The 27,545-nt window shown below is 59.1% G+C and overlaps 1 protein-coding gene across 1 annotated transcript; it reads left to right on the top strand.

Annotated features, from left to right (window-relative positions):
* Nucleotides 1-10,632: 10,632 nt before the first annotated feature.
* Nucleotides 10,633-11,571, top strand: LOC113175399 (olfactory receptor 6B2-like). Its single transcript, XM_026379672.2, has one exon. The coding sequence runs from the start codon at nt 10,633-10,635 to the stop codon at nt 11,569-11,571; it is 939 nt and encodes a 312-aa protein (XP_026235457.2).
* Nucleotides 11,572-27,545: the final 15,974 nt, after the last annotated feature.

The raw sequence follows: 27,545 nt of genomic DNA, 5'->3' as shown, positions 1-27,545 counted from the left end.
GTCCCCCTCTCGTCCCCTTCATCCTGTCACCCTCAGGTCAGCCCCGTCCCCCACTCGCCCCCTTCATCCTGTCACCCTCAGGCCAGCCCCGTCCCCCACTCGCCCCCTTCATCCTGTCACCCTCAGGCCAGCCCCCGTCCCCCACTCGTCCCCTTCATCCTGTCACCCTCAGGTCAGCCCCCGTCCCCCACTCGCCCCCTTCATCCTGTCAGCCTCAGGTCAGCCCCCGTCCCCCACTCGCCCCCTTCATCCTGTCACCCTCAGGTCAGCCCCCGTCCCCCACTCGCCCCCTTCATCCTGTCACCCTCAGGTCAGCCCCCGTCCCCCACTCGCCCCCTTCATCCTGTCACCCTCAGGCCAGCCCCCGTCCCCCACTCGCCCCCTTCATCCTGTCACCCTCAGGTCAGCCCCCGTCCCCCACTCGCCCCCTTCATCCTGTCACCCTCAGGTCAGCCCCCGTCCCCCACTCGCCCCCTTCATCCTGTCACCCTCAGGTCAGCCCCCGTCCCCCACTCGCCCCCTTCATCCTGTCACCCTCAGGTCAGCCCTGTCCCCCACTCGCCCCCTTCATCCTGTCACCCTCAGGCCAGCCCCCGTCCCCCACTCGCCCCCTTCATCCTGTCACCCTCAGGTCAGCCCCCGTCCCCCACTCGCCCCCTTCATCCTGTCACCCTCAGGCCAGCCCCCGTCCCCCACTCGCCCCCTTCATCCTGTCACCCTCAGGCCAGCCCCCGTCCCCCACTCGCCCCCTTCATCCTGTCACCCTCAGGCCAGCCCCCGTCCCCCACTCGCCCCCTTCATCCTGTCACCCTCAGGCCAGCCCCCGTCCCCCACACTCGCCCCCTTCATCCTGTCACCCTCAGGTCAGCCCCCGTCCCCCCACACGCCCCCTTCATCCTGTCACCCTCAGGCCAGCCCCCGTCCCCCACTCGCCCCCTTCATCCTGTCACCCTCAGGCAGCCCCCGTCCCCCACTCGCCCCCTTCATCCTGTCACCCTCAGGTCAGCCCCCGTCCCCCACTCGCCCCCTTCATCCTGTCACCCTCAGGTCAGCCCCCGTCCCCCACTCGCCCCCTTCATCCTGTCACCCTCAGGTCAGCCCCGTCCCCACTCGCCCCCTTCATCCTGTCACCCTCAGGTCAGCCCCGTCCCCCACTCGCCCCCTTCATCCTGTCACCCTCAGGTCAGCCCCTGTCCCCCACTCGCCCCCTTCATCCTGTCACCCTCAGGTCAGCCCCCGTCCCCCACTCGCCCCCTTCATCCTGTCACCCTCAGGTCAGCCCCCGTCCCCCACTCGCCCCCTTCATCCTGTCACCCTCAGGCCAGCCCTGTCCCCCACTCGCCCCCTTCATCCTGTCACCCTCAGGCCAGCCCCCGTCCCCCACTCGTCCCCTTCATCCTGTCACCCTCAGGTCAGCCCCCGTCCCCCACTCGCCCCCTTCATCCTGTCACCCTCAGGTCAGCCCCCGTCCCCCACTCGCCCCCTTCATCCTGTCACCCTCAGGTCAGCCCCCGTCCCCCACTCGCCCCCTTCATCCTGTCACCCTCAGGGTCAGCCCCGTCCCCCACTCGCCCCTTTCATCCTGTCACCCTCAGGCCAGCCCTGTCCCCCACTCGCCCCCTTCATCCTGTCACCCTCAGGTCAGCCCCTGTCCCCCACTCGCCCCCTTCATCCTGTCACCCTCAGGTCAGCCCCGTCCCCCACTCGTCCCCTTCATCCTGTCACCCTCAGGTCAGCCTCCGTCCCCCACACGCCCCCTTCATCCTGTCACCCTCAGGCCAGCCCCTGTCCCCCACTCGCCCCCTTCATCCTGTCACCCTCAGGCCAGCCCTGTCCCCCACTCGCCCCCTTCATCCTGTCACCCTCAGGTCAGCCCCCGTCCCCCACTCGCCCCCTTCATCCTGTCACCCTCAGGCCAGCCCTGTCCCCCACTCGCCCCCTTCATCCTGTCACCCTCAGGTCAGCCCCCGTCCCCCACTCACCCCCTTCATCCTGTCACCCTCAGGTCAGCCCGTCCCCACTCGCCCCCTTCATCCTGTCACCCTCAGGCCAGCCCTGTCCCCACTCGCCCCCTTCATCCTGTCACCCTCAGGTCAGCCCCCGTCCCCACTCGCCCCCTTCATCCTGTCACCCTCAGGTCAGCCCCCGTCCCCTCTCGTCCCCTTCATCCTGTCACCCTCAGGTCAGCCCCGTCCCCCACTCGCCCCCTTCATCCTGTCACCCTCAGGCCAGCCCTGTCCCCACTCGCCCCCTTCATCCTGTCACCCTCAGGCCAGCCCCCGTCCCCCACTCGTCCCCTTCATCCTGTCACCCTCAGGTCAGCCCCCGTCCCCCACTCGCCCCCTTCATCCTGTCACCCTCAGGTCAGCCCCCGTCCCCCACTCGCCCCCTTCATCCTGTCACCCTCAGGTCAGCCCCCGTCCCCCACTCGCCCCCTTCATCCTGTCACCCTCAGGTCAGCCCCCGTCCCCCACTCGCCCCCTTCATCCTGTCACCCTCAGGCCAGCCCCCGTCCCCCACTCGCCCCCTTCATCCTGTCACCCTCAGGTCAGCCCCCGTCCCCCACTCGCCCCCTTCATCCTGTCACCCTCAGGTCAGCCCCCGTCCCCCACACGCCCCCTTCATCCTGTCACCCTCAGGCCAGCCCCTGTCCCCCACTCGCCCCCTTCATCCTGTCACCCTCAGTCCAGCCCCCTGTCCCCCACTCGCCCCTTCATCCTGTCACCCTCAGGTCAGCCCCCGTCCCCCACTCGCCCCCTTCATCCTGTCACCCTCAGGTCAGCCCCCGTCCCCCACTCGCCCCCTTCATCCTGTCACCCTCAGGTCAGCCCTGTCCCCCACTCGCCCCCTTCATCCTGTCACCCTCAGGTCAGCCCCCGTCCCCCACTCGCCCCCTTCATCCTGTCACCCTCAGGCCAGCCCCCGTCCCCCACTCGCCCCCTTCATCCTGTCACCCTCAGGTCAGCCCCCGTCCCCCCTCGCCCCCTTCATCCTGTCACCCTCAGGCAGCCCCTGTCCCCCACTCGCCCCCTTCATCCTGTCACCCTCAGGTCGCCCCCGTCCCCCACTCGCCCCCTTCATCCTGTCACCCTCAGGTCAGCCCCCGTCCCCCACTCGCCCCCTTCATCCTGTCACCCTCAGGTCAGCCCCCGTCCCCCACTCGCCCCCTTCATCCTGTCACCCTCAGGCCAGCCCCCCGTCCCCCACTCGCCCCCTTCATCCTGTCACCCTCAGGCCAGCCCCCGTCCCCCACTCGCCCCCTTCATCCTGTCACCCTCAGGTCAGCCCCCGTCCCCCACTCGCCCCCTTCATCCTGTCACCCTCAGGCCAGCCCCCTTGGCTGCCCGAGCAGGCAGGACTGTGGGCAGGGCCTGCGCTGGGGCCTCAGTGGACAAGAATAGAGCCCTGGTCTCGGGAGGACCACCTGGCCCCCTCCGGCTCGCCCCTTCCTGCTCGCAGCCCTCTGCTGATGTGGGACCATCTGTCCTACAGGGTGGACACCGAGGACTAGCAGGAAGCAGGTGGAGAGCGGCTCTCCCTAAAAAGTCTCCGGAGCTTGAGTCTGGAAATTCCTCAGTCTCCACAGCGCGGGTGGCACATGTCATTGGGTAAGTAAGGAGGACTCTTTTTTTTTTTAGCTGTAGATGGACAAATATCTTTATTTTGTTTATTCGCTTTTATGCGGTGCTGAGGATCGAACCCAGAGCCCTGCACATGCTAGGTGCGCGCTCTACCGCTGAGCCACAGCCCAGCCCAATGATCACTCTTTGTCCCATATTTTTAGGCTAGACAGAGGTCCCACAAGTCTTGACCACAGGAGCAGAAGTGACAATTCTTGTGCCTCATCAAGGTTGTGGGCAAATCCAGCTTTTGCAAGACAGAGAACTTAGACCTTAGAGAAAACAGGAAGTGTCAGACCACAGTGAGCTCTTTGCAGACATTTTTGCTGATATTCTGTTAATAAAAACAATTATGGTGAGGGTCTCTGGAGTAGCTTAATTATGACTCTTTGGTGGAGGAGGGGGTGCCAAAGGGGCACCACTACACTGACTGTCCCATCTCTGGCAAGAGCAAAAGTGACCCTGTGTCCTCTTTCCAACTGGGCAGTTTGAGGCTGCAGAAATGCACAGGACACGAAGGAGCTCTGAGATCAGCCCCCTAACCCCACGTGGGCTGAAGGACCCGAACAGGGACATTCGAAGCAGGACAGCCCCTCCTGACCCTCCTGGGCCTGGCCAGCTCCTGCGCTGACTCCCTCAGGTCTCTGTGGCCTGCGTGTGCTGAGAACCCCAGCTCAGCCTGCCAGTGGTCCAGGCAGAGGCCACCTCTGTCCAGCAGCCCTGCAGAGACCCCTCCACCCTCAGGCCAGGTGGCACTCCGGGCAGTGCACAGGACTTTCTGGGAGAGGTGGAGAGTGATGGGCAGGGGACATTCGGTTTCCAAAGCCCCCACTTCCAGGCCTCCTGTGGCCACCCCTCCCGTCAGGTGCGTTCCCCAGGCAGCTGCTGGGAACTGACCCCTAGGGCACATTCTGCAAGTCTCATTGCTGCGGAACTTGGGACCCTTGCCCTGTACCCTTTCCATGGTGCTTACGACAGCACCGAGGTCAGAAGCTTCCAGATACATTGTCTAGCCACCCTGCAAGGAAGCAGAGAAACAGAGTGGGCGCTTCCTGGGCGAGGGAGATGCCCAGAGACTCCAGTGCCCTCACTGCGTTCATCTGAGCACCCGCACCTGCGGGCTCCGTGTCACCTGTCCTACCTCCTGCTCTCTCCCCTAAAGTGCAGTTCTGTCCCAGACCTCTCTGGTGGGTGTCCTCACTGAGGTCACCAATGGCTCCCTTCAGTCCTGTGTCCCTGACCTCATGCAGCATGAGCCCTCTCTTCTCGGCAGAGCCCCACCCTCGCCTGACCTGGACCACCCTCCAGGGATGGCCTCTGCCTTGGACCATCCCTGCCAGCCCCTCCCTGCTGGCCCCAGAGGGGAACTTCTCCACCTCTGTCCTTGTCCCCTTGGTCCTGACACTGTGCTCGGCCAGTCTCACCCACACCCTGCTGTCATGGAGATTCACTTCTCAGGGAGCTGGCCACATGTCACTGCGACCTTTGGGACATGTCAGGGCCCAGTCCCATGGCCTGTCCCCCTCCTCTGGGGTGACACCAGCAGCTTCCTACTGGCTCCTTCCGGCCCATCTGGGGTCTGCAGTCCGTCATTAAGACGTGGGTCAGAGCGAGAGCCAAGGTCCTCGCCCTGGGGCGCCCAGTGCCCCTGCTTCCTGTGCTGCACGTCCTGCTCCGTGGCCCTCCCACTCCAGCCAGGCTGGCCCCTGCTGTCCTCCAGACCTGTGGTCTTCATAGGCCCTTCTCCCTGGACCTCCCTGTGTCCCCAGAGAGCCACAGGGTCAACCCTCACCTCCTTCAGACTTCACCCAAGGGTCACCTCAGTGTCCAGACACAGCAGCGGCCCCTCTCCCGCCTGCTTTCCGCCTTTTATGTTCTGAACAGCGCCCGCTGCTGCCCCAAGCACTGTCCATTCTGCCCTCTTCCCCTGCTACATGGAGGTCAGGCCTGAGCTTTCCTCCTGACTCAGCCTGGCTGCCTGGCCGGGATGGCCACACAGCTTGGGCAGGTGGGTAAATGCTGACCCCTGTCCACTGTGGCATCTGACGGGCCTCCCTGGGGGCCTGGCTGCCATGGCTCTCCCAGAGGCCTCTGCATGTAGAGCTGGCCCAGGCCTGGCTCCTGCCCTTCCTCTCTGTCCACCAGCACGTGGCCCCTGCTGCACCCAACCCCAGGGAGGCAGAAGCCTCACGGACACCCCCGTCCACTTCTGGGCATGTCCTGGGGAATGTTGGGGGCTCTTGATGGTGGTGTTGTCATCTTAAATGTTTACTCCATTAAAATCACTTTTTGTCTGTAGTATTTTCTCTCTCTGACCCCGACTGGCAAGTCTTCTCTGCAAACCTCCTGTTCTTTCTCCCGAGTCGTCTTGTTCCCGTCGCCCTGCTTCTAGATGATCGTGACAATTACTTTGTCTTGTTTCAAGAAAAATTAACTCAGGAGCTTCAGTCAGGAGGGAGTGGGGCCTGCGGGGCTGGGGTCCAGTCTCCATGACTCTCTGCTTTCCTGCAGGAGGGTCCTGACTGCTGGTCGCTGCATGAGACTTCGTTTTCATTACGTCTGTTCAGAGCCCCTCAGTCAGGACACGCTGTGGGTTTTCTAGGTTAATGGCCACACCCTATGGAAATGAGGACCACCTGTCCACCTCTTTGTGCCTCTCTGTGGTGGGCAGCCCACAGGGGCAGGTCACTTAGCCCCCACACCTGACCCTGGAGGGACGGGTGATTCTGGCACTTAGCTACGGAGATGCCGAGGGCTGATGGGGGACACGGAAGACCGCGTTCCCTGAAAGATCGCCACCCACTTCCTTGGGGGTGACAAGTGTTTTATAAAAAGGGGTCGTTTTTAATGGAGGCTTTGGGTGTCATTGTGGGAAGTGGGCCAGCCCCGAGGTGCCCTGGCCCCGAGGTGCGGGAGGCCTGAGTTCTCTGAAGATGCCATAGAGCTGGGCTGGGCTCTTGAGTCTCGTGGCCAGGGTGACATGTATGGTCACCTGTGTGCACTTCCCCTGTGATCCTGGGGAGGCTCTGTGTTAGGACCCCAGCACCGAGGGCCGTCCCGCCGGCCGGGGAAGCCTCGGGCTGTCTGCCCTCTCTGGAGCCCCTGGAGCAGTTCTCGTCACCTCATGACCTGCGGAGTCCCTGGTGTCAGTTTCCTCAGAAAGTGTCCCCTACCTGAGCTGCTGACTCCTGTCCTGACTGCTCACGTGGGCAGTCTCCTGCTGCCCGGAGGCCCTCCTTCCCCAGTGTCACTTCGTGTCCCCACTGAGTGGCTCTAGGAGGACCACTGTCGGGACCTCGGTGCTAACCCGTGGCCAGTCCTGTACCCTGACCTGTCCACCTGCAGTGTCTTCTCCACTGAATCTGGGCTTTGCTGCACTGTCCACTCAGCTGGCGAGGCGTCCATCTCCGTGTCCTCCCCACCAGCCCATCGCTGCTGCCCCGCGGCTCATTGCTTTCCCTAAGTCATGAAAGTGGATTTTATTTTCCCTTCTGCTTTCCTCACATTTGCCTTGAGGTTTTTCTGGCTTTCGGAGGGGAACTCCAAAAGCCTCCTTCTTTCTGGCTAAGCCATGAAGCGTGGGGAGTGGAGATCGCACCGTGGGGCCCGTCACGGTGCTGCATGCAGTTCTCGGGGTCTGCCTGCCGCTCTGCGGGGAGGGGTGCCCCCCTTCTGTGTGGCTGGGAGCCTGCGGTCTCTGGCCTGAGCTGGCTTCAGCTGCCACGCCCCTGTGTGGGAGAAGACCGGGAGTTCTGATCTCCACTTAAAGACACGCTGAACTGTTTTGAGGCACTGAATTTTTTTCTCCCATCATAAAGAAGGTGTTTTTTTGAGGGTACTGAGTTTAGTAGCCTTCAAACCAGCCTTGTAAGTAGTATTATTGATATTACATCTTTATCTACTCTGACCTGAGAGACGTAGTGTCAGATGTGTCTCAAAGTTGGCTGTTATTCCCTCAATTATGCCTAGTTCTGCCAATACCAAGTCCGGTCTTTGCTGATTTGATGTTGAAGTCAAATTATTCACTGAAAGCTATATAAACAAAACTCACCTTTTGAGACCTTGGATTTTTACTTAATTAGATATTAATTATGAAATCATGCTGTTCATTTGGGGGTTTTTTTGAGATAAGTGAAAATTTTATTGTCTTGAATAACAACTAGAAAATTCACTCTAAATTTGTGATGTAGTTTAAACAAAAGTACTCCCTGACTTTGTCCACTAAAAATAATAATGAATTGATCAATTAAGGACCCAGAAGAAAGAAGCCCCTCTGTGCCCTGATTGGCAGCAACTTCATTTGTTCACTCTGTGAACCTCCACTGCAGCTCAGGTTCTGGCTCTGGGTCTTGCAGATGTTGTGGTAGATTCTGATTTCACAAGGTGGGAGTCCCTTCCTTTTGCCGAGTAAGTTTACCCTATTTACATTTCTTGCCTCATTGTGTTTTCCTTATTACAGTCATTGTTGTACATGTTTTTATATGTTTTCTTGTTTTTTAAAATCCTACGTTCTTTTCATACTGAGAGGATCCCTGTCATCTTAAATACTATCTATCACCTGTAACTTGTACCACTCTAAGGATAAACTCCAGGGAACAAATACAGTCTTGATTTCCTCCTCTGAAAACGAGGAAAACACATATTTTGCCTTTTACAATCTCAGCCCCCGCTCGGTTCTTCCTCCTGTGTTTAAAAGCAGCTTCTCTTTCTCCAGGTAAGCGTTCCTCTTCCCGGGGGTCTGCTCGCTGGAGGACTGACATGTGCACCTGGTTGTGCAGACACCGTGGGGCCCTGAGGGAAGGGTCCTCTCCCGTCCCTGCAGTCCTTCTGCTGCCGTCCTGGGCTGGGGACCGCCCTGAATCTCGGTTCCGGTGCATTGCTTGAGCTCCCTGTTGAGGGTGGGCTCACAGGCCCTCCTTCACAGTGGGTGGTCTTGAGCCCTCCCTGTGGCCCTCACACAGGAGAGCGCCAGGGAGACAGGACACTCAGGCCTGGTGACCCTGTCCCTCTGCACAAGTCCCTCTGTTGTCTTCTGTTTTCCTCCCAGCCCCCACAGAGGGCCCTCACCCTCCTCCCGGCCCCCACACGGGGCCCCACCCCCCTCCCGGCCACTGAGTCCAGGTGTTGGTCAGTGCGGCCCGGGAGCCTTGGTTGAGAACGGTGTTGCTTGTTGAATTCTTGGTCCAGCCCGTGCCTTTTCTTTTTAAAGGATTTGGGAATTTGAAAATAAGTAATGAGTCAACCTTTTGAATAAATAATTCATTCACAAGAACGAGGTTCAGAAAGGAGAACAGGTTCACTGTGAGGCACCTCCCTGGCCCTGTGTCCAGCACGGCTCTGTCCCTCCTGGGTGGCCGCTCAGGCTGCTCTGCTGGCTGTGTGTCCTCCCCCACCCTGTGCTGGGGGGACATCTGGAGCCTTCATGGCCACTCTTGGGAACAGTCTGAGTCTGAGGATGGGCCTTGTGTGGTCTGCATCTGGAGGGTCCCCAGGGCCCTAGGCTGAAGACTTGGTGGCCAGCTGGTGGTGGACCTTTAGGAGCTTGGGCCCATGTCTCACAGGGCTATGGAGACCCCAGCCCCTTCCTCTCTGTTTTCCGGCCTCCGTGACGGGAGTGGTGTCCTCTGGCACACTGTGCATGGCAGTGTCCTCTGTACTCGGGGTGCTGGGCCGCCACAGGCCCAAAGCAGCAGGGGCAAGTGCACTGAGCCGGGAGCCCTGAGCCCAGGGGCCTCCTCCACACTTCCCAGGTGTGTCGGCACTGTGTCGGAGCTGGCCAGCCCAGCTCTCAGGCTCCACGTCTGCATGGCATTCCAGAGCTCGGCTGTCACAAAGCCTCCTCGGCCAGGTGGCTTGTCAATTCAAACATTCAGGTGGGTTAAATCCGTCTTTCAGAACGAATTCTCTGCCTACTGAAGTTGTGACCGTCTGTTCTTAGAGCCGGCTAGAGCGTGGGGTTCCCGGCCACGGTATCTACCTGTCTCACAACCCAGCCTCCAGCCAGCACCCAATGGGCTCAGTCCTTCTGTGGTTGGTATTTCATCAGGAGAGTGGCAGCCTTGGCATTAGAAGGCCCAGGTTTGTGTCCTGCGACAGCCACCTTCCCGTGGAGCCTCACACTCCCCCTCTGAAGGGAGCCTGGTCCCCCAGGGCTGCAGCAGGCTGGGAGGAGGAGCCAGGGGTCCAAACGCCCAGGTGGTAACAGCTGGGCCCCTCACCCAGAGAGCTGGGCTCGAAGCTCTGCCCGGACGCCTCCTCCCTGCTCTGGAAGCCAGCTCTGCCACCCGGCTCCCAGCCCGCCTCTCACCCACACCCTCCCACGAAGCCTTTGCAGGGAGCAGGGTGCCGCCTCAGCTGTGGCCTCTGGAGAAAGTCCTGGGCCTCCTCCACTCTCCTGCCCTGGACACCCCTCTGTGTCAGCTTTCTCTCTTCCAGAACTTGGCTGTGCCCCCTACTTTGTGATGTCCCCTCTGATGCACAGAGCCAGGGACTTGGCCACCTTCCTGTTTTCCTGGTACTGCACCCAGGGAGAGCTGGGGGTGGGGTCCAGCTGCTTAGCACCTGTCCCCCACCTTTCCAGAGGCCCTATTGGCCTCACATCCCTGATAAAATCAACTCTGAACCAGGCAAAAGGTCAGACACCAGCCAACTGGTGTCTGACCAGAGCTGGAAGCCAGCTCTGCCACCCGGCAGATCGAGGAGACACCTGGCGGTGAGCCCAGAGGGCCTGGCAGTCACGACCCCTGCCTGGATCAGTGACCGTGCAAGGAGCTGTGGATGTCCTTATGGCCACAGAGGCCTTGGGTGTGGCACTTGTTGGGCAGGAGTGGGCAGGACTTTCCAGGGCCCCGTCTTACAGTGACCTGGGACCTAAGGCATCTAGTCTTCGATGCTTACCTTGGAGATTGTTTTTCTCCTGCAAGGCCAGGGTCCCCTCCCAGGCCTGGTTCTGTCCACTTCTGCTGCCCTTCCACCTGCCATGCTTCCTCTGGCTCTTTTGCAGGTGGAGAGGATGAGGGGTGAGAACGCCACCAAGGTCAGCACCTTCATCCTGCTGGGCTTCCCCACGGGCCCCAGGCTGCAGTACGTGCTCTTCCTCCTCTTCCTGCTCACCTACCTCTTTGTCCTGGTGGAGAACCTGGCCATCATCCTCACCGTCTGGAGCAGCGCCTCCCTCCACAGGCCCATGTACTACTTTCTGGGCATCATGTCAACCTTGGAGATCTGGTACGTGTGCGACATCATCCCCAAGATGCTGGACGGCTTCCTCCTGCAGCGGAAGCGCATCTCCTTCGTGGGGTGCATGACTCAGCTCTACTTCTTCAGCTCCCTGGTGTGCACCGAGTGCGTGCTCCTGGCCTCCATGGCCTACGACCGCTACGTGGCCATCTGCCACCCACTGCGCTACCAAGTCATCATGACCACGGGGCTGTGTGTCCAGCTGGTGGCCTTCTCCTTTGCCAGTGGCTTCACCATCTCTGTGATCAAGGTCTACTTCATCTCCAGCGCCACCTTCTGTGGCTCCAACGTCCTGAACCACTTCTTCTGTGACATCTCGCCCATCCTCAAGCTGGCCTGCACAGACTTCTCCACGGCAGAGCTGGTGGACTTTGTCCTGGCCTTCCTCATCCTGGTGTTCCCACTCCTGGCCACCGTCCTCTCCTACGGGCACATCTCGCTGGCCGTCCTGCGCATCCCCTCGGCCACGGGCCGTTGGAGGGCCTTCTCCACCTGTGCCTCCCACCTCACCGTGGTCACCATCTTCTACACGGCCTTGCTTTTCATGTACGTCCGTCCCCAGGCCATTGACACCCGGAGCTCCAACAAGCTCATCTCTGTTCTGTACACGGTCCTCACGCCCATCTTGAACCCCTTGATCTACTGCCTGAGGAACAAGGAGTTTAAGGAGGCCCTGTGGAAGGCCCTGGGCCGGGGTGGAGCCGGGCCTTAGCAGGGGGGCGCGTCCCCTCTCCAGCAGCAGCTGAGAACCTGCGGTCCCTCTGAAGGGGCCCCTGTGCTAAGCTGGAGGTTCTGGGCATTGGTGGGGCCGAGCCTCCTTATTACTCCACACCTGGTCTCCTTCAGATCACAGAGGCTGACTTCATGGCTGCTGTTGCTCCTGGATTTTGTTGTTTTTTGTCTTAATTCATGAGCAAAGCAGAACTTGGTAAAGTTTAACGAATTTTCCCCACCTTTAAAATCGCCATAGGCATTTCAGAAGACAGAAAAGCACTCCAGCTCATCCTGCCATCCTCAAGAACATGGGGTGGTGAGGAGCTGGAGCCCCGAACTCACAGCACAAAGAGCTCAAGAGTCACCTGAGCGAGCCTTCTTAGGACTCTGGGAGTGCACAGGCCTGCCGGCGGTCCTGGGGCACCTGGGGGAGTGCACAGGGGTGCCGGCGGTCCTGGGGCACCTGGGGGAGTGCACAGGGGTGCCGGCGGTCCTGGGGCACCTGGGGGAGTGCACAGGGGTGCCGGCGGTCCTGGGGCACCTGGGGGAGTGCACTGGGGTGCTGGCGGTCCTGGGGCACCTGGGGGAGTACACAGGGGTGCCGGCGGTCCCGGGGCACCTGGGGGAGTGCACTGGGGTGCCGGTGATCCTGGGGCACCTGGGGGAGTACACAGGGGTGCCGGCGGTCCTGGGGCACCTGGGGGAGTGCACTGGGGTGCCGGCGGTCCCGGGGCACCTGGGGGAGTGCACAGGGGTGCCGGCGGTCCTGGGGCACCTGGGGGAGTACACAGGGGTGCTGGCTGTCCTGGGGTACCAGCCTCTGCTTCTTTCCTATGTAAACCCCATGCCCAGCCAATCAGCTGCTGAGAAAATAAAAAGCATTTTTTCACTGCTTGAGTTGATCTTGGTCACCTTGTAACATATGCAGATGCCCAGGCAGGTGGGGACCATGTCTGCCCTGTCCTGCCCTGGACCCCCAGAGGCCAGCACAGGGCTAGTGCCCCACAGAGAGGACGCAGGGTATGGTGCAGAGTGGTGTGTAAGTGGAGGCACACACAGGAGACCACAGGACAAGAGGCTAGAAGGGTCAGGAAGGCCACCTGGGTGGAGTGACAGTCACATCTCAAGGCAGGGAGAAGAGTTATTCACAGTGAAGGGTAAAGAAAAAGGAGGAGCTTCAGGCAGTTTCAGCCTCGAGTAGCCCAGAGGCAGGATGCAGCATGAAGTGGAGAGACCTGGAGGGGCAGGGAGGCTGGGGTCTGGGCTCCAGGGGCGGCCAGAGGGAAAGCCCCCAGCACGCACCAGCATGGCCAGCAAAGTCAGGACCCCAGGGCTCCCGGTGACACCCAGCCTGGACGTTGACAGCAGCCACTGGTGGGGTGGGCTGTGTGGGCAGGCTGTGAGGTGGCGGGGACCCCACGGGAGGCAGGAAGACCACCCAGGCTGAGCACTGGACACAGGGGTGGGATGGAGTGGCCAAGAGCTCTCTGTCTGAGTGTTCAGGTTGCATTTGGGGTCAGGGTGGGGAAGGCAGGAAACGGAGGCTACTTCTGGATTCCCAGCGGGAGCTGCCTGAGCTCAGGGTGAGCAAAGCCTCTCCTCGGGAGGCCACGCAGTCGGTTTGAGGCCAGCTTCCCTGGAAGCCTCTGGGAGTCCAGCCTGTTGACCTGGTTTGCAGCAGGCAGCGGGGTGATCCCAAACAGAAGGAGGTGTTTCCCTGGGGAGCGTCAGGCCAGTGATGCAGCTTGGCCATGGCCAGTCTGGCTTCAGGGATGGGGCTGACGTGAGACCAGGGCTCCTGGAGGAGCCTTCCTTGGGTGCTTTGAGGGCCTGCTGTGGGGGTGCAGATTCTCACTGGCTGAAAGGGGACCCTCCTGGATTTAACCTGGTGACAGTTCCCAGTCCCGAGGGTGTGTAGCCAGAAGTTCACTGCACGCGGAGTGTTAGCGCCTGCGTCCAGCAGATTCAGGAAAGTCAGCACCAGGGATGTCTAGAGCACCAAAGACAGCGTCCACTCTTGGAGGCCTCAGGGCAGCTGGCTGAGAACACCAGGGGCACTGGCATTGGAGGAGCTGGCCTGACTCCTGGCATTAACCCACAACCCCACCATGGCTCTGCTTTTTAACCAGAGGACAGGCCCTGGATAAAACTGCCCACGGACTGTGGTCCCACTGATCTTCCTGAGGGAAAAGAAAGGTGGTGGCACGGGAGGCTTGACTGTGGCCTTGGAAAGCTATCCAGGTCAAGGGTGCCGTCTGCCTGGGGAACCCGCTGCTCTGCTCTGCTCTAGTTCTCCTCCGGGCCCGACGGAACCACGGGACTGGACGGGTCCGAGCCCTTGAGGTCGTACCAACGTGGGTGGTGGGCACAGCCCCATCAGGGAGCCTGTCCCAGATGCTGTTTCAAGAGGACCCCGCAGGGTTCCCGACCACGGATGGTTTGTGGCTCAATGGGTGGGTCACAGAGGGCTTCCTGGTTAAGGACACTGTGTCATCTCGGAAGCCTGGCGGCTTGCATCCTAACAGGGTCACAGGCCTCCCAGGGACCACCACACAAGGGGCTGATCTGCGTTGTCCAGCAGGAGTGACCTGATTGTCACTAATACCTGTGGCCATGGAAAGCCAATCGAGTCAGGTGACTTTCCAGTTTGGGCCTTCAAAAGTCGTGTGTCTTTCTGACCTCTCAGAAGACTGAGTGCTGCAGTCGGTAGAGGCACCTGCGTGTGTGAGACCTGACTTAACTGCTGTGTGACCTTTTCAGTAAAAGGAGCTCCCTGTCACTCAAGTTCTCGAGAGATGCTCCATAAAGGAAAACACTTTCTAAGAAGTTCCTAGCTTGTGTCATACATTGTACCCAACCAGCAAACACAGACTGCTACAAGGATACACTGACCCCCAGGATATTGGTGATAAACCATTCTAGTAATTTTGGAAGTCACCCACCATTGTTTCTTATAATGTGTACTTTTTTTTTTATACTCAACCATTGAGCCCAGGGGCACTCCACTACTGAGCCCTGTTTTATATTTTATTTAGAGACAGGGTCTGGCTAAGTTGCTGAGGCTGGCTTTGAACTTGCAATCCTCCTGCCTCAGCCTCTTGAGTTGCTGGGAGGCTCCTGGTCCACTGTGCCCGGCGTAATTGTATCATTTTCTTCTGCTGCACGATGAGCTGTGGCTTTTAACAATGGAAGCTCCGAGGACTCAGGAGGGAGGGGCAGCCGTTTGAGCCCTCCAGGGGCCATACTGAACTCTGAGTCGACATCTTTTCAGGGGTGGGCTTTGTTTTTCCAGATCAGGTCATGGCACGGTTCACTGGGACAGCTGCCTGGGGTCCGTCATGGAGTCCAATTTGTCGTCCTCACAGATCCAACTCGGAAGATTCAGCATTAAATACTCCAGGCCTTTCCGTGGTGTTCAGGGTTAATTTTACAGGCATGAGCTTCGATCCCGTCAGGATAACGAGGTAGAAGAAGACTGTCGGCTGGGAGTCTGCTTCTGATGCCAGTGCCCGCCAGAAGGAGAGGCCCTCTCGGGTTCCATAACATGGCCAGAGTCTGGGCGGCTCCGCGCACACACCTGCTGTGTGTGTACAGGTGCCCTCGTCCGTCCGAGGCTGTAAGACACACTTGGAGCCCACAGCACTGCAGTCCAGCCAACGTCCTTTCTCTATTGACTCACCTGGGCTGACGTTTGCCTTCAGAGTACAGCATTCGCTCAGGATCCTCCAAGGACCATCTCACAAACCAGCACAAGGGTCCATGGCTTCTGATGCTGCACTGGACAGAGGTGTGGCCTTCTCCATGGTAGGGCAGCAGTAGCAGAGGGGCAGGGTGACAGAGTTTGCAATGTCTTGGGTGGAAAATAGGAGACCAGAGAGGAATTCCAGAAGAGGCTAATAATCTACTTGCAGAGAAATGCTGAGTTTGGTTGAACTCTGGTAGAGTTGGAAATGAACTTGGAAAGAGTTCATTTCCCAACACCAGTTCCTGTGAGGCGTCTCCCGATAGGCTCTGCTCTACCTGGGCTTTCCAGAGGCAGGCTAAGCCCCAGCTGCGGGGTCTGTTCCCCATTGCTCTGCTCACGAGTGAACGCAGCGAGAAGCTCAGCGGGATCTGGAGTCCCAAGCCTGCTGGGAGGGAAGGTCACCTACGTTTGGCTCCCAGAAGCCTTGTCGGGACCATCCATCCAAGGCCAAGGCCCTGGAACTGGGTTTACTCATTGGCGGGGCAGGAAGGGTCAGTTTGGGATCCAGCACCTGCCAGTCCAGGAGCACCTCTCAACCGTCTGGCTGCAGGTCACGGGGGACCAGTTGCTCCCACTCTCTAGGAAACAGGGAAGTCCTGCAGCATTAAGTCTTGTCCCAAACTGAGGGCTATTTTTTTTGCTTCTTGAAAACTGAAGTTTCCCATGGAAGCCTGTGGCCTGGCAGGTGAGTGGCCTGAAAGGTAAGGTGAGCTGTCACCTGCCTCCTAGGAAAGAGCAGAACTGCCTGGCAGCACCAGCGGGGGAGTCGGGGTGGCTTTGTGGACACTCCTCAGCTGCAGGCCCACACTGGTGTGCCCAGGTAAAGGAGCAAGTGTTGACCCTCCATTGACTGAAAGGTGGCCAAGCCGAGTCAGCAGGTGCGCTGGGTAATGAGGTAGGAGAACTGGGAGCTACAGGAAACCTGGTACCACCGTTTTGTTACTTGGTGTCAGTCATCAATCAATTCTCCAACCTTACCCATGTTTTTTTTTTTTTTTTTTTAACTAGGAATATTGTCAGGACTGTATACGTAATATTATGTCCTTTTTAAATGAAATCTTTGACAATTGACAAGAGTCTTTGATTCCTGGGAGCTTTAGAGGGTATTAGGGGATTTGTGCAAAGATTCAGGATGAGCTCATTGGACTCTGGGCCTATGGGTTCCGCGTTTCTAACCCTCGCTGGGTTAGTTGAGGAAGAGGCTCAAGAAGGACCAGGAGTTCTGGAAAGACCAGGGGCAGCTGGCCAGGACACACTGGTTCTCCTGGGAGAACCGCTTGCTCTCCTCTGCCAACACCCTTCTTGGCCACAGCTGATCAAGTTGTCCATCTGTCTGTCCCAGCCCCTGTCCTGTGCAGGAGTCCTATAGCCACGGGAGGTACAGATTTGGACAAAACAGACAGAAGTTGCTCTCAGGCCATTTACATTCTATCAGGAGGGAGAAAAGTACTCAAATAAATAGACACTCAGTGGGATTCAGGGACACTTGCTAAGGAAAAGATGTACAATGGCTGTAATCAGCTGGAAGATGGCCCCCAAATACGTGTCCACGTTGAATCTCTGTAATCTGTGAACTTGACCGCATTTGGAAAATGGTCTTTGCAGATGTAATCAAGGAGCTGGGGACAAGGAGAGTATTGTAGATTGTTTTGGTGGCACTGAGAGCAATGACTAGTGTCCTTACAAGAGACACAGAGAAGATTTGGCACATGGAGAAGGCAAAGTGACCCAGAGTGCCCCCAGCCCTGGAGCCACCAGAAGCCAGAAGAGGCAGGACCCAGATTCTCACAGCCTTAGGAGGAGGCTGACCAGCAGGAAGGAAGAATGGCATCCTGGGTTGCATGGGGTTAAAGGAGTGTGGGACGCAGGGCTAGCATGTGGGAGGAGAGACTCCTGAGGGCACAGCCAGTCCAGACACCCCGGGGAGATGGGGGAACCAGCGTGTTTGGAGGAAGGGCGCTGGGTGGGATCAGAGAGGGGAGACCAGCGAGCTCAGGAGAGCTGGACGTGGGAAACAGGCCAGATGGTGGCTGGCCTCTTGGGCCTGACTGTCCTTCCCTGAGAGCACAGGGCTGGGGCTCTGAGCTGGTCAGGACCCAAGGAGCTGTCCAGCCCCCCAGAGCAGCATGGCCCACCAGGGCTCTGGCTTGACTCCACCTCCAGCCTCAGCACAGCCTCCTCGCCCCGGGCCTCCCTCCTGCATGTGGAGTGTGGCTCCCTGCAGAAGTGTGGCCCAGCCCTCAGCACCAGAACTCAATGACCCTGTGAGCCCAGGGCCAAAGGGCTGCCCAGAGAAGCAGGCCTTCTCATGGGGACAGAAAGAGTTGCCACCAAGGCAGCAGGGAAGCACCCAAAAGGGGCATGGGCTCCACAGAGGCCCAGACCCAGCTAATTGGCAGTGTGGGCAGCCCGTCAGCAGCACGGGGTAATTGGGCCCTGGAGTCACCATGCTCCTTCAGAAAAAGCCACAGCTTTCCTCCCTGGTGCTTGGGGGAGGCCACATCTCAGGAGCCGGTTCAGGGCCCTGGTCACTGGCCAGCCTGCAAGTTGCTGGACACGGGCATAAGCCACTCCTCGTCCCCTGGCAGCTGCAGCCCTTCAGAGTGAGCTTCCAGAGCCCTCAGGTAGGACCAGCACGTCATGTGAAGAGGGTCTGCCTGGCCTTGCTGAGATTTCAGAGTGCACTTATACCCTGCATCTTGGTGGAGCTGTGAGTGTGTGTGATGGTGGAGCCCTGGACCCAGGCCTTCCACACCCAGGTTGGGGCGAGGACTCACCTCTGTGGTCTCAGCACCCCACATGATAACTCATGGGGGCTCCATAAGTGACCCTTTTATCTGTAAGCACCATGTTGAGTGTGAATCTGTGGGTACTGTGCCGAGTACATGTCCGTGGGCACTGGGCTCAGTGTGCATCCATAGGTATTGTACTGAGTATGCATCTGTGGGTACTGTGCTGAGTACACGTCTGTGGGCACTGGGCTCAGTGTGCATCCATAGGTATTGTACTGAGTGTGCATCTGTGGGTCCTGTGCCAAGTGCACATTCGCAGGCACTGTCTGGGTGCACATCTGTGGGACTGTGCTGAGTGCACATTGCAGGCACTGGGCCGTGCCCTAATGTCCAGCAGTGGCAGCTCAGCCAGACCCTCAGTGCACTGGCAGAGTATCCACAGCTCCCATCCAGCTAAGGTCTGCTTCCAGGTGGCCCCACCAGGTAGTCAGGCAGCCCTCAAAGTGAACAGCTGCAGGCTGAAGGGGTGCAGGAGAGGGGGAGGAGCTGCTGCAGGACCCTCTAACCGACTCCCCAAACACAGCCACTCGGGGTACAGCAGTCTCCCCTTCCCTGAGTCAGGTTTCCTTAAAAGACCTGAGCTTGGATCTCTGGCCAAAGACGCTCTGTGTGCAGCGCCCAGCAAGCTTCATCCAGGGTGAGGGAAGGCTGGGTGCCCTCTTCAGAAGCCAGCTGCTCTGCCAGCTCCGTCCAGGAAGCAGGGAGGCAGAGCCCACAAGATGCACCCACTCTCAGAGCAGGAGGGACCTGGGCAGGACAGGACAGTGGAGGCCAAACGTCCCCATGGAGCCAGGAGCATGGTTAAGAGCTACGTGTGCCCCTTGCTGGGAGTGCAGGCCCTGGGGTGGGAGCCCTCCGCCCGCGGCAGCTGAGCGCAGGGTCCCGAGAGCTCTCTGCACCTCCCCTGCAGCTTCTTCCCCTGCAGCTTCTTCCCCAGATTATAAAAAACAACAACTACTACAAAACACAGCCATGGTCTAAAGAGCGGGTGACAGAGACAGTGTGCTGCACAGGCTCTGAATGCGTAAGTAAGGGCAGTTTTCATCCAACCAGCCAGCCATGCACACCAGCCGACTCATTGTGATCATCACCACTACCCACACAACCAGCCCCATCCAGGGGACACACCGTCCTGGGAGCATGAGACACAGTCTCCAGCAAACCCCGGGCACAGGGCAGGACCCCTGGAGTCCCAGAGTCCCTCCTCAGGATTCCAAAGCCCTCAGTGGCCACTCAGCTGGGAAGAGGACACAGCCACCCAGTGGTCTCTAGAGAGAACACTCGGAGCATGAGCAAGCTATGCTGCCAAGAGACCAAACCATCCCCTCTTTCCACGTTGCCAGAGTCCCCTAGACACCAGTGAGTCCACAGGCTACTCCACGTCAGGGGCTGCAATCCACCGAGTACTCGTGGGTCACCTGTGGTCACAGCTGGGCAGTCACACCTTCTTCCATTCTGGTCTTAATTCCACATCCACACACTCAAGTCACACATCACACTTCACAAGGATGTACAAACAGGTCACAGAGAGACCGAGGAACAGTAAAGACAGCTGTGGGGTCACAGGATGCTGAGCCCAGGGCCAGGCAGAGAGAGGATGCAGAGTCGCAGGGCCACTGCAGGTGGTCAGATGAGGGCGGTCAAGGCAGGGGGTCCTGATGCACAGGAACTTCAGAGTGTCAGCTGAGGTGTCAGCTTGGAGTGGGTCCTGCATCACTGTCACAGGAGGAGAAAACGCACAGTGCTGTTCCCAAGGGGACAGAACAAGAGTCTGTCATGTGGTGATTTTCCTGGGCAAGACTTGTGACAAGTGAGCAGGAGACAGGGTCAGGGTGCTGCTGTGTTCAATCTTGGGGCTCTTCTTTATATGGGTCTTGAGTGAGAGGGTTGGAACTGTGGAGGTTGGTAAGCTCCTGTGTCTGGTGTTCCTACTATAAATTGGGACGCCCACAGGTCCAGGTGCTCCTTGATAGAGTTTGATAAATTGACACATGTAAGTTGATTATCAGTTCATGCCTTCTGGGAGTGCTGGGAGACGCTGGGTGTTCACTGTACACACCAGGTGCGGCATCACCTGCCTGGGCAACTGTGCTCCACATGAGAAATTCCTGGGAAACTGTTGCATTACAAACTGGTGCAGCCTGAGGACTGCTGTCCTACACACCATGGAGTCACTAGGGCAGGCACAGCCTGAGGACTGCTGTACTATACACCATGGAGTCACTAGGGCAGGCACAGCCTGAGGACTGCTGTTCTACACACCATGGAGTCACTAGGGCAGGCACAGCCTGAGGACTGCTGTTCCACACACCATGGAGTCACCAGGACAGGCACAGCCTGAGGACTGCTGTTCTACACACCATGGAGTCACCAGGGCAGGCACAGCCTGAGGACTGCTGTTCCACACACCATGGAGTCACCAGGGCAGGCACAGCCTGAGGACTGCTGTTCTACACACTATGGAGTCACTAGGGCAGGCACAGCCTGAGGACTGCTGTTCTACACACCATGGAGTCACTAGGGCAGGCACAGCCTGAGGACTGCTGTTTTACACACTATGGAGTCACTAGGACAGGGGCAGCCTGAGGACTGCTGTTCTGTACACCTTGGAGTCACTCAGGGCAGGCACAGCCTGAGGACTGCTGTTCTACACACTATGGAGTCACTAGGGCAGGCACAGCCTGAGGACTGCTGTTCTACACACTATGGAGTCACTAGGGCAGGCACAGCCTGAGGACTGCTGTTTTACACACTATGGAGTCACTAGGACAGGGGCAGCCTGAGGACTGCTGTTCTGTACACCTTGGAGTCACTCAGGGCAGGCACAGCCTGAGGACTGCTGTTCTACACACCATGGAGTCACTAGGGCAGGTGCGTCATGAGAGCTGCTGTTGCACACACCATGGAGTCACCAGGGCAGGCACAGCCTGAGGTCTGCTGTTCTAAACACCATGGAGTCACTAGGGCAGGCACAGCCTGAGGACTGCTGTTCTATACACCATGGAGTCACCAGGGCAGGCACAGCCTGAGGACTGCTGTTTTACACACTATGGAGTCACTAGGACAGGGGCAGCCTGAGGACTGCTGTTCTGTACACCTTGGAGTCACTCAGGGCAGGCACAGCCTGAGGACTGCTGTTCTACACACCATGGAGTCACTAGGGCAGGTGCGTCATGAGAGCTGCTGTTGCACACACCATGGAGTCACCAGGGCAGGCACAGCCTGAGGTCTGCTGTTCTACACACCATGGAGTCACTAGGGCAGGCACAGCCTGAGAACTGCTGTTCTATACACCATGGAGTCACCAGGGCAGGTACAGCCTGAGGACTGCTGTTCTACACACCATGGAGTCACCAGGGCAGGCACAGCCTGAGGACTGCTGTTCCACACACCATGAGGTCACTAGGGCAGGCACAGCCTGAGGACTGCTGTTCCACACACCATGGAGTCACCAGGGCAGGCACAGCCTGAGGACTGCTGTTCCACACACCATGGAGTCACCAGGGCAGGCACAGCCTGAGGACTGCTGTTCCACACACCATGGAGTCACCAGGGCAGGCACAGCCTGAGGACTGCTGTTCCACACACCATGGAGTCACCAGGGCAGGCACAGCCTGAGGACTGCTGTTCCACACACCATGGAGTCACTAGGGCACGCACAGCCTGAGGACTGCTGTTCCACACACCATGGAGTCACTAGGGCAGGCACAGCCTGAGGACTGCTGTTCCACACACCATGGAGTCACCAGGGCAGGCACAGCCTGAGGACTGCTGTCCTACACACCATGGAGTCACTAGGGCAGGCACAGCCTGAGGACTGCTGTTCCACACACCATGGAGTCACTAAGACAGGCACAGCCTGAGGACTGCTGTTCCACACACCATGGAGTCACCAGGGCAGGCGCAGCCTAAGGACTGCTGTTCTGCACATCATGGAGTCACTAGGGCAGGCACAGCCTGAGGACTGTTGTCCGACACACCATGGAGTCACTAGGGCAGGTGCAGCCTGAGGACTGCTGTTCCACACACCATGGAGTCACCAGGGCAGGTACAGCCTGAGGACTGCTGTTCCGCACACCATGGAGTCACCAGGGCAGGCACAGCCTGAGGACTGTGTCCTGCACACCATGGAGTCACTAGGGCAGGCACAGCCTGAGGACTGCTGTCCTACACACCATGGAGTCACCAGGGCAGGCACAGCCTGAGGACTGTTGTCCGACACACCATGGAGTCACCAGGGCAGGCACAGCCTGAGGACTGCTGTTTTACACACTATGGAGTCACTAGGACAGGGGCAGCCTGAGGACTGCTGTTCTGTACACCTTGGAGTCACTCAGGGCAGGCACAGCCTGAGGACTGCTGTTCTACACACCATGGAGTCACTAGGGCAGGTGCGTCATGAGAGCTGCTGTTGCACACACCATGGAGTCACCAGGGCAGGCACAGCCTGAGGTCTGCTGTTCTACACACCATGGAGTCACTAGGGCAGGCACAGCCTGAGAACTGCTGTTCTATACACCATGGAGTCACCAGGGCAGGTACAGCCTGAGGACTGCTGTTCTACACACCATGGAGTCACCAGGGCAGGCACAGCCTGAGGACTGCTGTTCCACACACCATGAGGTCACTAGGGCAGGCACAGCCTGAGGACTGCTGTTCCACACACCATGGAGTCACCAGGGCAGGCACAGCCTGAGGACTGCTGTTCCACACACCATGGAGTCACCAGGGCAGGCACAGCCTGAGGACTGCTGTTCCACACACCATGGAGTCACCAGGGCAGGCACAGCCTGAGGACTGCTGTTCCACACACCATGGAGTCACCAGGGCAGGCACAGCCTGAGGACTGCTGTTCTACACACCATGGAGTCACTAGGGCAGGTGCGTCATGAGAGCTGCTGTTGCACACACCATGGAGTCACCAGGGCAGGCACAGCCTGAGAACTGCTGTTCTATACACCATGGAGTCACCAGGGCAGGTACAGCCTGAGGACTGCTGTTCTACACACCATGGAGTCACCAGGGCAGGCACAGCCTGAGGACTGCTGTTCCACACACCATGAGGTCACTAGGGCAGGCACAGCCTGAGGACTGCTGTTCCACACACCATGGAGTCACCAGGGCAGGCACAGCCTGAGGACTGCTGTTCCACACACCATGGAGTCACCAGGGCAGGCACAGCCTGAGGACTGCTGTTCCACACACCATGGAGTCACCAGGGCAGGCACAGCCTGAGGACTGCTGTTCCACACACCATGGAGTCACCAGGGCAGGCACAGCCTGAGGACTGCTGTTCCACACACCATGGAGTCACTAGGGCACGCACAGCCTGAGGACTGCTGTTCCACACACCATGGAGTCACTAGGGCAGGCACAGCCTGAGGACTGCTGTTCCACACACCATGGAGTCACCAGGGCAGGCACAGCCTGAGGACTGCTGTCCTACACACCATGGAGTCACTAGGGCAGGCACAGCCTGAGGACTGCTGTTCCACACACCATGGAGTCACTAAGACAGGCACAGCCTGAGGACTGCTGTTCCACACACCATGGAGTCACCAGGGCAGGCGCAGCCTAAGGACTGCTGTTCTGCACATCATGGAGTCACTAGGGCAGGCACAGCCTGAGGACTGTTGTCCGACACACCATGGAGTCACTAGGGCAGGTGCAGCCTGAGGACTGCTGTTCCACACACCATGGAGTCACCAGGGCAGGTACAGCCTGAGGACTGCTGTTCCGCACACCATGGAGTCACCAGGGCAGGCACAGCCTGAGGACTGTGTCCTGCACACCATGGAGTCACTAGGGCAGGCACAGCCTGAGGACTGCTGTCCTACACACCATGGAGTCACCAGGGCAGGCACAGCCTGAGGACTGTTGTCCGACACACCATGGAGTCACCAGGGCAGGCACAGCCTGAGGACTGCTGTTCTACACACCATGGAGTCACCAGGGCAGGCACAGCCTGAGGACTGCTGTTTTACACACCATGGAGTCACTAGGACAGGCGCAGCCTGAGGACTGCTGTTCTGTACACCTTGGAGTCACTCAGGGCAGGCACAGCCTGAGGACTGCTGTTCTACACACCATGGAGTCACCAGGGCAGGCACAGCCTGAGGACTGCTGATCCACACACCATGGAATCACCAGGGCAGATGCAGCCTGAGGACTGCTGTTCTACACACCATGGAGTCACTAGGGCAGGCACAGCCTGAGAACTGCTGTCCTACACACCATGGAGTCACCAGGGCAGGCGCAGCCTGAGGACTGTGTCCTACACACCATGGAGTCACTAGGGCAGGCACAGCCTGAGGACTGCTGTCCTACACACCATGGAGTCACTCAGGGCAGGCGCAGCCTGAAGACTGCTGTTCCGCACACTATGGAGTCACTAAGGGCAGGCCCAGCCTGAGGACTGCTATTCCACACACCATGGAGTCACCAGGGCAGGCACAGCCTGAGGACTGCTGTCCTACACACCATGGAGTCACCAGGGCAGGTACAGCCTGAGGACTGCTGTTCTACACACCATGGAGTCACCAGGGCAGGCACAGCCTGAGGACTGTGTCCTACACACCATGGAGTCACTAGGGCAGGCACAGCCTGAGGACTGCTGTTCCACACACCATGGAGTCACTAGGGCAGGCATAGCCTGAAGACTGTGTCCTACACACCATGGAGTCACCAGGGCAGGCACAGCCTGAGGACTGTGTCCTACACACCATGAGGTCACTAGGGCAGGCACAGCCTGAGGACTGCTGTCCTACACACCATGGAGTCACTAGGGCAAGCACAGCCTGAGGACTGCTGTTCCACACACCATGGAGTCACTAGGGCAGGCATAGCCTGAGGACTGTGTCCTACACACCATGGAGTCACCAGGGCAGGCACAGCCTGAGGACTGTGTCCTACACACCATGAGGTCACTAGGGCAGGCACAGCCTGAGGACTGCTGTCCTACACACCATGGAGTCACTAGGGCAGGCGCAGCCTGAGGACTGCTGTTCCACACACCATGGAGTCTCTAAGGCAGGCACAGCCTGAGGACTGCTGTTCCACACACCATGAGGTCACTAGGGCAGGCACAGCCTGAGAGCTGCTGTTCCACACACCATGGAGTCACCAGGGCAGGTGCAGCCTGCTCTCCACACTCAGTATCAGACCCTGGGCCTCCTTGAGTGGCAGGCGGTCATTATCGCTGTTTTAAAGGAGGCGGTGGGATGTGCTGGGATGTGCTGCTCTTGACACTGAGCTGCATGCTGGCCTTGTGACAGGGAACTCACTGGGGTGGGTGGTGCCTGTCACGGGTGCTCCGCTTGAGGGCAGGAGTGTGGGCATGGCCCAAGTCCAACCAGAGCCTGGGTGATTCCTTTCGGATTTCCTCCTCTATGCAGAACTGCCCCATGAAGTCCAGAGTTACAAGCCAGCCCTAGAAGTGCCATCGGCCCCCAGCAGGCGCTTGCTCCCACCCCCAAGGCAAAACACCTGGCCGCTGGGCTCCACGGGACCCTCTCCTGTCCTTGGCACTGTCAGCTGCTTCCCCTCTCACCTCTTCCTCCCCATCAGTGTCTGGGGCCACCGCCTGGGGGCTTGTGATGGCAGCAACTGTCCTCAAGGTTTGGATGCTGGAAGCTCAAAACAGAGGGATGGTGGGGCCCTGCTCCCTCCCAACCCTAAGGGAGAACCCTGCTTTCCTGGTGGCTGCCCTGCCTCTGCCCCTAGGGACGTCAGCTCTCAACCCGGGAGCTGACCAAAGGGCCTGCACCTGCCTCAGCCCGAGGGCAGCTGTCTACTGGCCCCTCCCCTGTCCCCATATGTTCTTTTCTTTCACAAGGACACTGTGGTTGGATATAGGGACGTGGCTGGGGCAGGGAGACAGAGGCCCAGCACCCCGAGAGTCTGGGGGCTCTCACATCATAGTGCTCCTGGGACACTGCCGTCACTCAGCCGGGAGCTGAGTCCTGATGTTGCTGGAACCTTCTCCGCTCTCCAGCAGCTATCACTTCGGGGGTCTTCCCTGGTTAGCCGGAAGCCTGACCCTGTGCCAAGGTTGCTGCTCCAACTGCGGGAACCCTCCCCCTGTGTCTGTGCCTGCTTGGACCTCGAGTTCCACCTGACTGGCCTTGGATTGGCGCAGGTCTTGGGACTCCAAGCTCTGGTGTGCTTGCCTGTAGCACCCTGCCCTATCGCAGCTGCCTGGACTCTGACCAGTCCCCTGCCCACCACCCCTGCCCCTGTGTGCTTCCCCTCCAGGGGCCCCAGGCAAGTGACTTCAACTCGCAGGTGGCCACACCCAGCCCTTGGGTTTCTCTGGATGCTTCCATTTGTTGGCTTATCTGTGTTCACCTTGTTGGCGTTTTTTGTGAGCGAGTTACAGTGTGCGTAATGTCGGGTCATCTTGACAGAGTCCTAAGCGCGAGGAGTATGATGGCTCCACTTCAGCCCCAGTCTCCTCTTCCTCTCCCCTCCGTGCCTTCTCCGGTCCTCCTCTCCCGGTCTTCCTCTGCCCCTTGTTTCCACTGGCTCACAGGGACCTCACTGTGGTCCCTGCATCCCACAGCCCCTCCCCCTCAGCCCCTCCCTGGCTCTGCTGATCTCCCTCCTGTTTCCAGGGACCCCTCCCCACTCTGCCCTGTCTTGGTCCAGCTCTGTGGCCTGCTCTTGCAGAGGCTTGTTAACGTCAAAGCACCTAAGCCACGCTACGGTCTCAGAGCCACTTAGGACCAGGAACCCCTGCCCTGGCTGGGCCATGCTCATCCTCACCCACCCTGCCAACCAGAAGAGCCAAGAACAGGGCCAGTCCTGCTGGGAGGGGCCAGCACTCGCTGCACCCCACTGGCGTGGTGGCACTGTCCCCGCAGCCCCACCCCGACCTGCCCTCACCTCACAGCATGCTCTTGATGCACTGGGACATGGGTCCTCCCTTCTGGGTCTGCCTGAGGCAGCTGTGCACCGTCCCTCTCTGTGCCTACCACTGCCTGTCCCTGCAGAACTGCAGTCGTGGCCGGGTGGGCACGTCACGGCCTGCCGGCACCGGCCCTCCCACAGTGCTTCTCCTGGCCCTGCTCAGGCCTGCTCTGGCCTGCGTCTCCCCATGTTTGACCTGAGCTGGCTTCTTGCCACCACTCTAGTCTATGACCAGAAAGGCAGGGATGTGGTCGTGAGTATGGGCACACGTGTGTGAGCATGTGTGTGAAGGTGCATGTGAGCTCCGATGAGTGTGTGTGCACACCCGCATCTTGGTGTGTGTAACTTCATTACAACATCCAGACGCAAGCAGGCAGGACTTCCTACTTGAAGACCTGAGAGATGAATGAGTCACCACTCTGCCCTGTTGCCGGCAAGGGCCAGGGTTCCGTCCCAGGCCTGGTTCTGTCCCCTTCTGCTGCCCTTCCACCTGCCATGCTTCCTCTGGCTCTTTTGCAGGTGGAGAGG

Source organism: Urocitellus parryii, chromosome 1, assembly GCF_045843805.1.
Source record: "Urocitellus parryii isolate mUroPar1 chromosome 1, mUroPar1.hap1, whole genome shotgun sequence".
NCBI lineage: Eukaryota > Metazoa > Chordata > Mammalia > Rodentia > Sciuridae > Urocitellus > Urocitellus parryii.
Note: the sequence above shows the minus strand (reverse complement) of the source record. Positions and strands in the feature narration are given on the sequence as shown.